Here is a 15467-nt window from a genome sequence, read left to right as displayed (position 1 = left end):
CATAGTTTACTGGTTTCTAGGGATTTAAAGCACAAGTTGCAGTATATATATATTTGCATGTGTGTGTATGTGTGTTATAAGTCAATGACTATGAAGTTTTTAGGTGAAATTTGACTCAGCTTTCTAACAAATATTTAGTTATAAATATTTTGATTTAGGAACAAATGTATTCACCAATTGAGCAGAAGATTATGGTCTTTTATGGGAAAACTTTGTCTATATTTTGAAAAAAGAGAGATGGATTTGGATTTCTAAGGTTTTTCCTTATTCAAGCAATTTCAATGATTCAGCTTATTCAACTTGCTTTACTAGAAAATATTTCTGTTCTTTGTGGTATTAGATTGTTTATGATTTATTGAAGTTTGCCTGAGCGTTCCTAATGCAAAACTAGCCACAAGGCATAGAAGTCAGGCAATGGTGATACACATCTTTAATCCCAGCAGTTATACTAGCAAGCCACAAAGCCAGGCAGTAGTGTCACACACCTTTAATCCCAGGACTCAGGAGACAGACAGATGGATCTCTCTTAAGTCAAGGCCACTCTAGCCTACACAAGAGTGAAGCGTATCAGAGCTCATGCCTTTGTTGCCAACACTTGGAATCACAGGCCTTTAATCCCAGCACTAGGGATATGGAGACATGAGTGATATGGCTGGGTGGAGAAAGAAATATAAGGAGGAGGAGGCAGGAACTCAGAGCTTTTTGCATCTGAGGATTTGTGGAGACAGGATTGCTATTTCAGCTTGGTAGAGGTAAGATCTACTGACTTGGCTGCTTTGCTTCTCTGATCTTCAGCTTGAACCCCAATATCTGTCTCTGGGTTTTTATTATTCATGTTAAAGTTCTGTGAATTATTTCTGATGTCTTGAGATACAACATGGTTCCCAGATATTGGCATGGGTCAAAATCTGAATTGTTAGCTCTTAGTAACTGGTTGAAAAAGAAAGATGGATTAAAGGAAGAAAATAAAACTCGGGAGCTAACACTAGTTTGGAGTGTAAAAAGGACTAATGTAGTAAATCCAAAAAGATGATCTAACTACAGTAATTTTTATTTCAAAACAACGCATAGAGTAAAAAGCTAAGAACACATTATTTGGTATTCAACAAGTCAATTATTTATTTACCTGGGTGATATCTCTTAAGTACACTGATTATAGTTAATAAATACCAAACCATTGTCTTTCTTCATTATTCTTTTATATCTTTCTGAAATATTGGATTATTAAGCTTACATCACCCTAATGTATAACACAAAACGATAAAATAGCACTGAGTAAATTTTAAACAGGACATTCTCTGTTCCTCATTTATTTTGTTCATTCAATCATTTATTTAAATAATAAATGCGATTTTTCTATATTCTTCCCCAAAATACATTGTCATATTTCAATAGAATCCTGTTTCAAAGGGTATTCTGAATCATAAAACTACCTCCCTGCAGCAGTAAGAGTTAAAGTTTTAAAATTAAAAGGCTTTTATTTAAAATTGTCACTACACTTTGCTCATCACATGATGTAATAATTCCCATCAATATGTTTCTCTTCACTGTTATCTCTTAAAGACCTCCCCCTGCCTTTGCACTATCCTCACAATGATTTTATGTGAGATAAATAAGTTTCAGCTCCAAAGCAAACAAGACATCAGTTAAAGTCAGTGCAGCTTGGAACTGACTGACCCATGATTTGGCAAGTTTCTTAAGCTGGCAAATATTAGTGAGGAGAAAGACTTGTTTTTGGTGGTAGGAAAAAAGATTCTTATGTGGGACATCATAAAACAAAACCAAAACAAATAGACACAAACCTCTAGCATCCTTAACTCAAAAGAGAAAAGGGAAAAGTCTGAACATACCCTGTGACCAGAGACACCTCCACTTTCCCTCCTACTATATATCTTTTCAGGAACATTGCACTTGCTCAAGTGGGCAGGAGGCAAAATCCCAGCCTTTCAATGTTCTTCTCAAAAATGTGTCCTGAAAAAAGGCTTGACAACATCCAAGGCTTTCAAAGGATGGTTCTAGATGTATCATAATGGAGGTGTGTAATATGAAACTGTTGGAGATGTACTTACCAAATGGATTATGAGAGTTTGTCTAGAAATTCTGATATCCAGTCAGTGCCATCTTGTCCAAACTCTTGGGATTTGATTCCCATTCAGTGATTGATAACATGAGGTTAAAGGAACCCCTGCTTTATTTTAATCTTCAGGAACATTAGGCTTTCTCATTATTTACTATTATTTATTGACATAATTCCAAAGCTCAAAATATTTTATTACACATATATTTGAACACATGATTCATAATTGTATAGTATAGAAAATAAACTTTTTGGTATTGTCCTCAGCATTTCATGATGCAAAATTATTGACAAACATCTGTAGAAAAATAATAAAATAGTCCTTCAGTATTAAAATTCTTATTAAAAACCATTAGATCAAAGGGAGGATTATGACATCATCAATGCATAGATGAGTTAGGCATGAATGAGATGAATTGCCCTGGCTGTTTCAACAAATCAAAATATTTCATAGCCCATCTCTTAAAATAAATCAAAATACTTGGAATCTGAAGGTCACAGTTTGCCATAGGTCTATTGCAAAGCATTAAATGCATTCATACTTTTCATTACTCGGCAGTTTCTGATGATGGAACATGTAAGACAATGTGCATCCAATATAGAAGCATCACTCTGCATACTTACCAGGTGATTTTTATGCCACTTGTTGAATGCAGATTAATATATTTGGGCTTTTTATTGCTCGAGTAGAAAGTGCTCATTACTTATCATTTTATGTTTATCATATAGAAAATTAAAAACAAACAAAAAGTTTTCTTAAATGGCAGACATCACACTGTGGTAGTGGTGGATTTTCTCAAGATGGTCTTCTGTGGTTTTGGTGCAGTGGGAGGAGGCACGGCTGCAGGGGTGGGAGGGGGGAAGCTGTTACTGTGGCTTATTCCCAGTCCCCCATTTTCTAATGGGAAAGTGGGGGGATGAGGTGGAGGAGGGAAGGGAGGACCTTGGTGAGGGAGCTTTCCTGGCGGATGCACGGGTTCACTGTGCAAATGGACCTCCCTATTCTTTAAGTTATACCGGGTCTCACAGTCAGGACAATAGCCATGGTATTGTACTTTTTCATTGAACCGTACTCGTTCCCGAGGCCCTGCTTGCGGACTCCTGTCCTTTTCAGGTCTGTGCATCAGAGTCTGCACTGGAGCCTTGTCCAAGTTACTACCGGGTATGCAGCAGATGTCTCCATTTGGAATTTTGTTGGGTCTACCCGGTAAACCTCCATTCCGTAGAAGGGTACCGTTGGTCTTTACAGGATTGACAGCTGGCACCACTCTTTGAGGTTCTTCACACCTCACTGGTGTCAACCTTGGAGGAGGTGGTGGAGGGTTCGGCTTTCTCAGAACTGTGAGGATAGCAGATGGGTGCGCCGGAGGTTTAATGAGTGGGGCGTTGGCCTGCACTTTGATCTTCTCTATGCTGGAAGCTGTTGTACCGCTGGAACTACTGTTGAGAGTGTCTGTTTTGGAGCTGTCAGTCATCTCATCCTCCAGCTGTAGGTCAGAAGTCAAGGTATCAATCTGGTCAACCACCTGGTGGAAAGGACAAGGTAATGATATTGAAAGGCAACTGGAAGCACAATATACACAAAACAATTCTTTTCTGGACAGCTTTGATGCTTTACATAAGCCCTGGCTTTTCTTGAACTGTTAACTACAATGCTACCTAAGCATTTTAGTCATATTTAGAAATAGTAACCATCACAAAAGTACATACTGTTTGATATCAAAACCTCATAAACCTACAGCCTGATATGCTATTTTTCTTCTTGGCTGTGCTATCACCACCCACAGTAAAATTCAGATGCAAAAAAAAACAATATTTAAAAATAAAAAGGTGAAACTTCACATATGATTTAGAATTTAGAAAGTTACAAATCATGACTTCCATGCTGAAAAATAATCTGAACAATTAGGATAATATCTGGGCTTTTAACAAGATCGCTGTCGTTTTTGAGCCCCCGTGGTGATTTGAATGAAACCCAGTCCCAGAGGGAGTGGTACTATTTGGACTCATGACTTTGTTGAAGTACATATGGATTTGTTGGAGGAAGTACGTCATTGGGGGTGGCTTTGAGATTTCAGATGCTCATGTCAGGACTAGTGTCTTTTTCTATCCCTGCTGCCTGCACATCCAGATAAGTCCCTACCAACCACCACATCTGCCTGAATGCTGCCATGTGTCCTGTCATAATGATAATGGACTCAACCTCTGAACCGTAAGCAAGCCCCAATTGAGTGTTTCCGTTATAAGAGTTGTCATGCATGGTGTCTCTTCACAGCAGTAGAAACCACAACGAAGACAGCTCCCCAAACATGTTAAGGGCAGACATATGAGGTCCAACATAAAATCATAAACTCAATTAAAACATTTTGTGCCTTTTGTGATTTGTTTTTATTAAATTATCGTGAAGTTCTTATGACAAAGCCTTGTCTCAATTCAAATAGTTCTAGCGTAAAATTTCACTTTTAACTAAAAAATGCTTCTGATCCTTAACTCCAAATATTTTCTCTTTTTATTTCCTTTAACCTAATCTTTTAGGTCTTTTTATAAAAAACTCTTAAAATTATCAATTCATTTTCTGCCACAGAACATTCATACACAGTAATAGTTCTTCATGAAATGTCCCCTCTCCCACCTCTTGGTCAAATCAATGCCCACAAATTAAAAAAAAAAAAAAAAAAGAGTCTTAGTTCAGGAGTCAATCTTCATGTAAAGCTTTCTAATCCTTCTCTAACTGTATGTCACATTTATTGATTAAATACTCACAAACAATTGTATTTCTCTCTCTCAACAGAGTCACATAATTTTGAATTACATGTTAAGTAGCAGCATAGTACTGAAATACTTTTTCCCCTATAGACCCTGCCTATTCTCAATGACAATGGACATTTTTGATTATTCTTCCTTGTAGTATTCTAAATAGTGAATCGTACCTATGGAGTCTCAGAAATATTTATTAATAAATGCTTTGAGAATTATTTCTATAGGTCAAATGTGTGCAAAATCATTTTTCCATCTGATTGCTACATGTGACATAATTTCAACCTTGCTCAATTACTCTAAAAGAAATATTCTAGAAGAAACTTACTCAAAAAGGACATTTTCGCTAGTTCTTAGACATATATGCAGAAATTGCAGTTATGGGATGGCTAATAGTTTCAAGAGTTAAGGAAACTATCTTGACTCATTGTGGCTGTAGTCTGTTTTCCCTGGGAGGTAACTACTCCTAACCTTTAGTCAATTAAATTTCTACAGCAAAAGTAATACCTCTTCTATTATGAAAAACATAAAGCTGATGGGAAATTACTGGTACAAGCCTGAAGGCTTGATAATTCCTGACTGTTCTTTGTATCTACACTTTCATTTCTTGCATGTCTATTAATGCAAAGTTAATAAAATGCTGAAAATAGCACTGCTTTCATGGAGCAAGCAACCTAGTGGGACTGACTGTCATCCACAGATGTTAAAGATCTTAGGCTAGAAATGATTCCAAGTGCTCAACAGCATCTTAGATATTATAACGGGCTGAGACTCCTTGAGATAGGTGGGTGCAATGCTCCTGAGACTCGAGACAGATTTATTTGGCAGAAGAGCAATGGTTCAAGCATGCCTTCAGAAAGAGCTAATAAAAAGAAGAGAATATGGGAGCACTCAAGCAGCCCTCACTGCTGAAGGGCACTGTGAGCCAGCTAGCAGCTACACTGTAGGAGTGTTGCAATAATTTGCCACATGTTTCAAAATCACCCCCAGAATCCAGAGAAGCAGGGTTCAAAGAGACAACGTGTTAATAAGTATTTCTAGATGAGAAGTGCATTCTAGCTAAACTACATAGAGTTTCAAGGAGGAAAATACAAATCCTTTTTTAACAGTGAGAATACAAGCTGCAGAAAAGGAATTAAAAAACATTTAGAGCAACAAAAAGGCATCAAGTATTATAGAACATCAATAATAAGGAAAAATGTAGCATGAAAGGACTACTTTTAGCGAGTGGGAGTCCCAGTAAGAGAGAAGAAGGGGATAAGAAATAGAAATCAATGGTACCTGCAAGAAAAACTGCAATGGAATGTATTTGAAAAATATACTAATGAAACCTATCATTATGCATACTAAAGTTAATAAATTAAACATTGGCAAACAACATATGTATACACAAATAACAAATACCTCAAGATAATTTGGAAATGTGTGTCATATTGAATAAAACAACAGGAATTTTATTATAGTTTAATTTAATGTTAAACTGATAGAAATGGATATTTTCATTTACTAAAGATAAGGCTGGTATTTATATTAATAGCATACACATCCAAGTCTTTCATAAAGAAAGAAACATCATGGTGTCAATACAAACTTAGAGAATTTAATGAATGAAACTATTCAAAGTTCATATCCATCAAAGAACACACACACACACAAACATAAAAAAATAAGAAGATGGAAGCTTATAAGTGAGTAATTTACATAAGATGCACATGTAATTTATTAAGAATAAATCTTAATAGAAATCAAAACTATATACACTAAAGGAAAAGGATATAGACTTTGTCAATTGCTTAGTCAATGAGAATATGTTTTACCTTTTGTTGTTGTTGTTCTTTTTTTGTATTTATTTACTTATTCTTTCTGTCTTTCACATCATGCCTTCTAATTCCACTTGCCCACCCAAAAATAAGACAAGATAAAATTGAAGAAAAAAGCAGGGAACAAAAGGAAGAAGGGAAAGATCTCATCATGGAAGCTGCAGTGTGACACAGTGAGTCACCAAGTGAACCCCTTTACCCATGCATTTTTACATGTAGGCATTTATCTCAAACAATCATTAGTCTGATTCAAGGCCCCTGGTCTTTGTTGCACCATCCATTTTGGGCCCTCACTGGGACTCTTCCTGGACATCCAGTTTCTATCCTGTCTTAGAGATCCTGCAGTTCTGGGTCCACAGGACAGATACCACCCCTCTTGTCACCCCCCCATACTCCAACAGATCACAGATGAGGTGGACATTGGGATGGGCCAACCAGTAACCTGGTTCTGGGCCTGGGTACTTACATGATTCTTCATCCCACCAAATCTTCCCTGTCCTCATCACCAGGGTGAACTCTCCAGCATTCCCCTAGCTATTTCATCCCTTTTAGCCATGAGGAAATGAGCAAGGGATGGTGCCAGTTCTCTGGCTTTCTAGCCCTCAGGGATGGTTCTTCCACACTTACACCTTCAGGGCCAGCTGTACTATGTTGCTCAGAGAATACAGTTTTTAATATAAATTGCTGGTTATGATTTGAGTGAATGAGAAATTTGTATATTGCTAATACAGATATAAAATCACTTTACAAGATTGTTATAAATATCTTACAAAGCAGGTAAGATACATATTCTTTGTACAGTTCTTTTATGAACCAACTTCAGCCTACTCCAGGAAAACTAACATGTTTATAGGCATGGAAACCCAAAATGGTTTTCTTGGCAGGATTTTGTTATTTTTTCTTGACTTGTTATAGTTCAAAAGATATACATAAGCAAATAAATATAAATAAAAAGACTAGTGATAACCTAAATATCCATTAGTAAGTGACTTATGAGGTAAATACAGAGTAAAATAAATGGATTCACTAAGGGCAGCTAGCAAGGCTGCAGAAAAGAATTCCTCTTTGTAAAAAGCTGGGGGAAAGAGGAGTCAGGGCAAAAGAAAACACAAATTCTAAGAAAGAGAGAATGGCTTCTGGGAACCAATATGGGTGTGATCGGAAGGATAGAGGAGATAGCTCAGCTGGAAAAGTGCTTCTTACACATGCATCATGTTCTGAATTCAAACCTTCAAAACATCAAAAACCCACCCACATATAAAACTCGGGACATCCAGTATAGTTGAATTATGTGAGAGCAATTATCTCAAGAAATAAGATGGAGAGTAATTAAGAAGACACCTCATATTGACCTTTGCCATCCACACTAATAAAAATATGCACCCACACATGTGTATACATACATGAACACGTAAGCACACACAGGCACACAAGTGATGGGAAACCTAAACAGTGTTGAGAATCCCAAAGGGTGATTTAGCACCAAGATAAATAATGTTGTTAGGATAGTAATACTACAGAAAGACAGTCCACAGATTTAAAGCAACCCCTCATCTAATTACCAATAACACTCTTCACAGGTTTAGAAAAAATTTTCATAATTCATATGGAAACTCAAATGTCTGTGATTATCCAAAGCAATGCTGAGCAAAAACAACAATGCTGGATGTGCAGAAATACCTTATTTCAAAGTGCACTCACTACAGAGTTGTGGCAAAGCATACAGTAACATTAGACCAAAGTAGACACAGAAACAGTGGAATAGAATTAAGTACACAGAAAAGAAAGCTGTAGATTTGCTCTTCACCAAAGATACCATAAGCAAACCCCCTATATCCTGCTATACTCATAGATGGGTGCCCAATTGTCATCAGAGAGGCTTCATCCAGCACTGATGGAAATAGATGCAGAGACCCACAAACCAAACATTAGAAAGAGCTTGGGGAAATCTGCAAAAGAAGGGGAAGATGAGTTGTAGCAGCCAGAGACATCAGGAACACACACACACACACACACACACACACACAGAGAGAGAGAGAGAGAGAGAGAGAGAGAGAGAGAGAGAGACAGAGACAGAGACAGAGACAGAGACAGAGACAGAGAGAATCAACTAACCTGGGCTCACAGAGACTGAACTGACAACCAGGGAGACTACTTCATGGGACTGACCTAGGTATCTGCATATATGTTGCAGCTATGTAGCTTGAACTTCTTGTGGGACTTCTAACAGTGGGAACAGGTGCTGTCTCTGACTCTTTTGCCAGCTTTTGGGACCCTATTACTCATATTGGACTGCCTTATCCAGTCTTAATAGAAGAGGAGGTGCCTATGTCTTACTACAACTTGGTATGCCTTGTGTGGTTGACATCCATTGGAGGCCTGCCCTTAGCTAAATAGAAATGGAGGAGGGGATGGGGAGGGGCATAGGGAAGGTTGGAATGACTGGGAGGAGAGGAGAGAGGAGAAACTGCAGTCAGGATGTAACAACAACAACAATAATAATAATAATTTTTAAAGATGACAAAATATACTTTAAAGAAATAGAACCATTCTTAAAAAGCATATTGCTTCTAGGAAAACTGAATTTTCACATGTAAATGTTTAAAAGTAGACCTTACACCCCATCCTCTATAAAAAAATCAACTTAAAATAGATTGAAGTGCATAATATGGCCAGAAACTATGAAAATTGTGGTGATAAACACAGGTGAAACAGGACAAGGTATTAGCAGAAGCAATGACTTGCTAATAAGTTTCTAATAGCTCAGGAAATTAAATTAATAATTCAGATGAGATTGTATCCAGTTTACAAGACTTCAGTGTAATAAAATAAAATAACAACACTCAAAAAAGTGAGGAGCCTGTATAGAAGGGAAGAAATATTGACCAGTCATTCAGAGAATTGATATGCACAATATAAAAAGAAAAAGCAATAATAAGATCAAGTATTCTAAGCAAAGGCAGAAAAATGGTCAGAAAAGTCATTTCTCACAAAAGCACAAATGGACTATAAACACAAAAAGATACAGAGCATCTTTTGTCATTGTGGAAATGAAAGTAAAAACTATACTGAAACTCTATCTCATTCCACTCTGCGTGGTTATTGTTTAAAGCTTCAGACTAACAAACCAACAAACAAGTAGGTAAATGGCAAAGCCTTTCTCTCCAACTACAGATGTCAGGAAGGACTGTTTTTTAGATAAAACTAGTGGACAGTAAATCTCAACCACAGCTTCTCTGTTCTGATGACTGCAATCTGGAATGGCTGCCTTACAGAGACCTCCTACAGAGATTAGCTAGGCTGCTTTCCTCTCATTCACTGTATGCAACGAACCTGCCTCCTAGTTCAGCTGTATACAATAAGTTCTACTCTCTACGCAGTGGTGTGTAATAAACAACCTGAGTCTCCATCAGAGCAACAGTCCACCCAATCCCAGCTTTTCTGCTGTATTTGTCTTTTCTTCACTCCCTTCTTGATTGAGACAGGTAAAGTTCAAAACCCGACAAATCACTGAATTAAGCACTGGCAGCAAAATAGTCCATAAAAGTACCCATACTAAAGAAATTGATCAACACAGTACTGTGTGATGAAGGGGTTACCAAAAACTATGGAAGAGGAAATGGAAAAATCCTAGAATTGAATGGAAAACGAAAACCCAGCATACTAGAGACTATGGAGTATAACAAAGGTTGTTCTAAATGGAAAATTTCTAACTAGAAAGTCTATATATTTTAAAATAAACCTGAAACAAAAATGATACACTTCAAAATCTTAGGAAAACAATATAGTAAGTAGACACAAACAAAAATAATCAGGGAAGAAATTAATAACATGGATACAAAGGAATACACATAGGATCAATGAATCAAAGTGGTGGCTCTTAGAAAACACAACAAAGACTGAGAAATCCTTAGGTGAATTAACCACAAGACAAAGAGAGAAGATTCAAATGAATAGCATTGGAAGTGAAAACGTAGACATATAACCGACATCAGTGAGACTCAAAGGATCATTAGGGTGTATGTGGAAAATCTATGTTCCAAATTGGAAAATTTAGAAGATAGTGATGTATTTATACACGCCAATAAATCATTCCAAAATTAAGCTAGAAATGAAGATATAATGAATCACATTAACAGATTTTTTGGCCTCTTGATAATCTCATCAGACAGCATAAAGACATCCCTTGTGATCAAAGTGCTGAAGATACTAGAAAGTACATCACCGAAATAACAAAGCTATCCATGGGAAACTGACAGTCAACATTAAACTACTAGAGTAAGGCCTCCAAGCCAGGAAATTCCCCTGAAATCAGGAATAAGATGGGAAAAATAATCCAAATTTAAAATAGGTTGGGATTATATTTCACTTGAGTCAGAATATCTACCATTAAGAAAACAAACAATAGTTGCTGGTGAGGTTGTGGACAAAGTTTATAACAGAAACTGGTCTAGTCACTATGTAAATCAGTATGGAGTTAAAAACTAAAAACAAATCTGCCATATGCTGCATCGATACCACTTCTGGATGCATTTCCTAGGACTCTGAGTCAACATGCTACAGAGATATTACATAGCCATGCTTATCCCAGGGCTCTTTGCAAAAATCCAGTCCTGAGATCAGCCTTGAGGCCCACCAACAGATGAATGGATAAAGAAAATGTGATGTGTATTCAAGATGGAGCCTTATTCAGTCAATTTCAGTCAATGAAAATCAAAATCATGTTCTTTGCTAATTTGTGTGTATGTGTGTGTGTGTGTGTGTGTGTGTGCATGTGTATGAGGGCATCATTACTTTAAGTAAAATAAGTCAGATTCACAAAGACAAATGTGATTTTCACTCCATTGTGGATACTTGACTGTGCAAGACACATAAGTAAGTGCATATGTGAATGATAGAGAGTAATTAGGGAGGCCAAGAGAAAAATACATGTAAATGAGAGAGTATGGACAGAGTGAAGGAATAGGAGGGTATGGGGGATCAAGCTGCTCAAAGTACATGATATAATAGGAAGAAATCATCTTTATAAAATGTATAGCCAGACATATCAATAAAAAGGGAAAGATATTCCATATATATTACTTGTAGAACCATTAAACTATAAACACACACACACACACACACACACACACACACACACACACACACACTCATACACACAAGACCTTAATGTATGTCACTGAAATACAGTGTAGTAAAAGTAGATAAACCCCTAATACAAAATTCAGGGAATCCGTCCCTCCCCACTGTCCCTGTCCCTGCACTGTATGGGTGGCTCATGCACTGTATCTCTTTATTTGTACTCCCTTCAGGCTAACTTTCTGCTGTTCATAACACAGTACAGTGACTTCAAATTGATGTATTAAGTGACAATTTACTTAGTGAAGGAATGCAATAGAGATTCAGACTTCACTGACCCTTGCCTTTATTTCTATCCCTGTCACAATTCCTGTCTCATGTTTAAGGCCATCAGACCCACTAATCCATAAGGTTCAGAAAGACAGATGTGGAATAGGAGGGAAGAAAAGGCAAGCAGATTTCATGAGACACGGAGGGCTCTCTCCCTGTTCACTGAAGCACAGATTTGCCTCCAATGCTTGTGATAAAATTCTTCCAGTCCAACTCATGGAAGACCGAAAGAATTGAAGCATGCATTTGTCTTTAAATATTACTCTAACGGTATATAGATTTTTCCAAAATGCTACTAATCCTAGTGAATTAAAGTAAAAACCTTGGAGTTCAAAAATCTTAAATTTTCAGTTTGCATGGATCTATCTCTGGAGTCACTTATCAACGATTCTCAGTCTCAAGAATTTTGAATACGAAGTTGATCAACAAAAAAGAGGAATTTGTCTCCAATTGAGACTTTTACCAGACGATTTATTGACTCTGAAATATTCAGAATTTATCTATGAAAATTTCTACCCAAAACTGTTGATGTCTGTAGCAAAAAAACTAAAAGAAAAAAAAATGAATGAGTCAAGGGAAGTATTATCAAAAGAAGCATAGTTAAGAATTGGAGTTTCCATTATGATCAGGCCACGTTCAGTAGGTGAATGCAAGCGCTGACTGACACAGCACTGTTTAACCTGTGATGGATGGAACTTAAGCCTGGAGAGGAAGAGGCAAGAACGAGGCAGCCTTGATTATGTTCCATCCCTAAAAGGGAGAGCGAATCTGCCTCCCATTTATAGCCATAACTCACATGCTCCATTTCTATCTGTATGCCCAAATGATCTAGTGCAGGGATTAAAGGAAATAGGTTTTCATCACAGTTTTGCATTCTGCTGCTAAATGACAGCATGTTTGAGAAAGGGCATGTGGATTTGTATGCATGAGCAAGCCCTGTAATTATAGTGTGACTGGTCAAATTACACTAAATTGTACTTATCTTAGAAAAATGTAGCAAATGGAAACATTTAATTTATTCTACAATTTGGTCTGGCTTCTAAATTTATTTATGTGAAAGGATCTGTAAGACATTAAAAAGGCAAGAATGACTTGGGCCTCTCTCTCATAGTCTCTGATAAAGCTCAGTTACAAGAATGGGATAGATATTAAAGTGGTTCCACAAGACAACTAGGCTAACCTTGGAACATGGAGCCATCTTCAGATTTTTTTGAGCAATGGGTATTTCCCTAACAATGCCACTGTTAGTGGCCAATCAGTCACTGACATATTTCCACCATGGTATGTCTTTGTTGTCCACACCAACAGATTGTATCTCTTTTACAGTGTAAAACACTTTATTTTCATACTAATAAACTTATGTGACATAATTGTTATCATTTTTCTTATTTCCTATATACACAACATATAGCTAATTGGAACATATATATGTATATATTTGTCATGATATAATATCACCTTGCCTGGAACTCACTGTGTAGAACAGGGTGGTCTCAAACTCAAAGAAATCCACCTGCCTCAATGTCCAGAGTACTAGTATTAATGACATGCGACACTACACCATGTTTTATTCAATGTATTTTCATCATATTTCCTACTCTTCCCACTAACTCCGTCCAAATCCATTCCGGTCCTTCTCTCCTATGCTTTGCATTTTCTTTTCTAAATGTTTTTAATAATAATCTATTGAATCCAATTTGCAGTACCCATATACTTCTGTGTGGGGGCCAATGACTGGAATCAGGCTCACTTACCATGAGCCACATGGTTAAAGCAAACTGATTTCCATTCCTACAAAGCCATTGCTCCTCAGTTTGGGGTGGGGGTTCATGCATTCCACTCCTCCATGCAAGAATGTTTATTTCCTGGCTCTTGGGCAAACGGACACAGCTTCTAGAGTTCATGAGTGCATTCACAGTGTCATGTCCCGAAGTGCCCCAGCACTAACTCTTAGACTCTCTTCAATCTTTCACCAGCTATGCTGAGCCTTGGGGAGTGTGATAGCTAATCTCGGCTGCCAATATCACTGTATCTGTGCACCAACTAGAACTCAACATGTTGGGCACTTCTGTCAGGGATCTTTCTTGAAAAGCTTATGTGAAACAGGAAGACATGCCCTACACATGGGTGGTGCTTCCTGGTGGACATTGAGATAAAAGGACATTGATGAAGGAACATTCACTGTCTGTGTGTTTGTTCTCAGTTCACTAGCAGATTCAACTGTCCTGCTGCTGTGACATTTCATCCCCCATGTTCAAACCAAAGTCTTCAGGGTTCCAATACATACTGAAGACTAGCAGCTCTCCACAAATCTCTCAGGCCTCTACAACATTGGATCTGCTGAGACATCGAGCCTTGAGAACTTAACAGTACAGGATGTTTAGCCTTGAGGTTGTGAGTCAGCTATTGCTGGTTTGCCTGAGCCAACAAGTCATTCTTATGAATCTCTTTTAAAAAACATATACATACATCCTACCAGTTCCCTTCCATTAGAGTGTTCCTACTAAGACAAGAGGGAAGTAATATAGGTGATCCATTGTGGTAGAGTACACACTGACACATTCTCTTCACTTTGTCCAACTGCAAGTTTCTGCATTAACTATTAAAACTTTTGTATCAGTTCTAGTCAGAAGTGATTTAACTACACTCCAGGGAAGACATAGTATCATAGCCTGGGGACAATTTGCCTCACTTAGCCCTCTTTCCTCCAGTGCTTGTGGTGTTCAGTCAAGCAGGTCCGTGAGCTAAGGTGTTCCTTTGGGCCCTCTGTGAGAGAAAAAGGCTGCATTCTTCCTTTGAGTGCAGAGCCTCTCTCAATCTTAATGTGAGGCACAAAGACACCAGTTCATCTAAGGTGAGCATAAACATAGTGTGAGGAATCCGCATCGTTCGCCCTCATTTCGCTAGGGCTGGAAGAGTAGGTCTTGTGGCTAAGGGCTTAGGGTCTTCAGTTTTCCTTCATGGTTGGACTTCCTGATGTGAGAGTTCTATGATAACCAGGTTTTCATTTTTTTTCCAGGATCCTGACTTCTTTCCCTCACATGCAATTTGTAGCCAATTTCAGTTATTTAAGAGCCCTCAGAAACTGTATGGGTTTGGTTCCGTGTCAAACTGGTCTTATCTCTTTAAGTTCAGAGATTCCTATTCTTGGGGTATGTTCTAGGTTAGAGCACACCTTAGTCAAGCCAGTGTAATGGCATTGAATCTCACCCCTCACATAGTGAGATCTAGTACCTTAAAAGGCCACACCAGGTATGTCTCACATCCGCTGTTCCTTGTGACTCAATTCTGGGATATAATCTGAAAACCTTGTCTAAGTACTTTTGAATCTGATTATAAACATTTTTGAGTTGCCTTTAAAATTGTCCAAATTTCCTATATTATTACACAGGTTAATGGTGATA

The 15467-nt window shown here is 37.6% G+C and overlaps 1 protein-coding gene across 2 annotated transcripts in view; it reads right to left on the bottom strand.

The window, feature by feature from the left end:
• Positions 1-15467, bottom strand: part of Prr16 (proline rich 16) — a 237797-nt gene that overhangs the window by 71768 nt on the left and 150562 nt on the right. The window contains exon 2 of one of the 2 annotated variants that reach the window (XR_007835558.1): positions 2702-3603. Coding sequence is in view for 1 of the 2 variants with exons in the window: in XM_051200971.1 (XP_051056928.1) it covers positions 2848-3603 (756 nt within the window). In the remaining variant the exon portion in view is untranslated. Of the gene's footprint in view, positions 1-2250; positions 3604-15467 lie in introns of those variants that run through there. The other variant, XM_051200971.1, reaches the window with a different exon arrangement.

The sequence above is a fragment of the Phodopus roborovskii genome, unplaced genomic scaffold (genome assembly GCF_943737965.1).
Source record: "Phodopus roborovskii unplaced genomic scaffold, PHOROB, whole genome shotgun sequence".
In the NCBI taxonomy this organism is placed as follows: domain Eukaryota; kingdom Metazoa; phylum Chordata; class Mammalia; order Rodentia; family Cricetidae; genus Phodopus; species Phodopus roborovskii.
The sequence above is the reverse complement of the archived record's forward strand: the minus strand, read 5'-3'. Positions and strand labels throughout refer to the sequence as shown.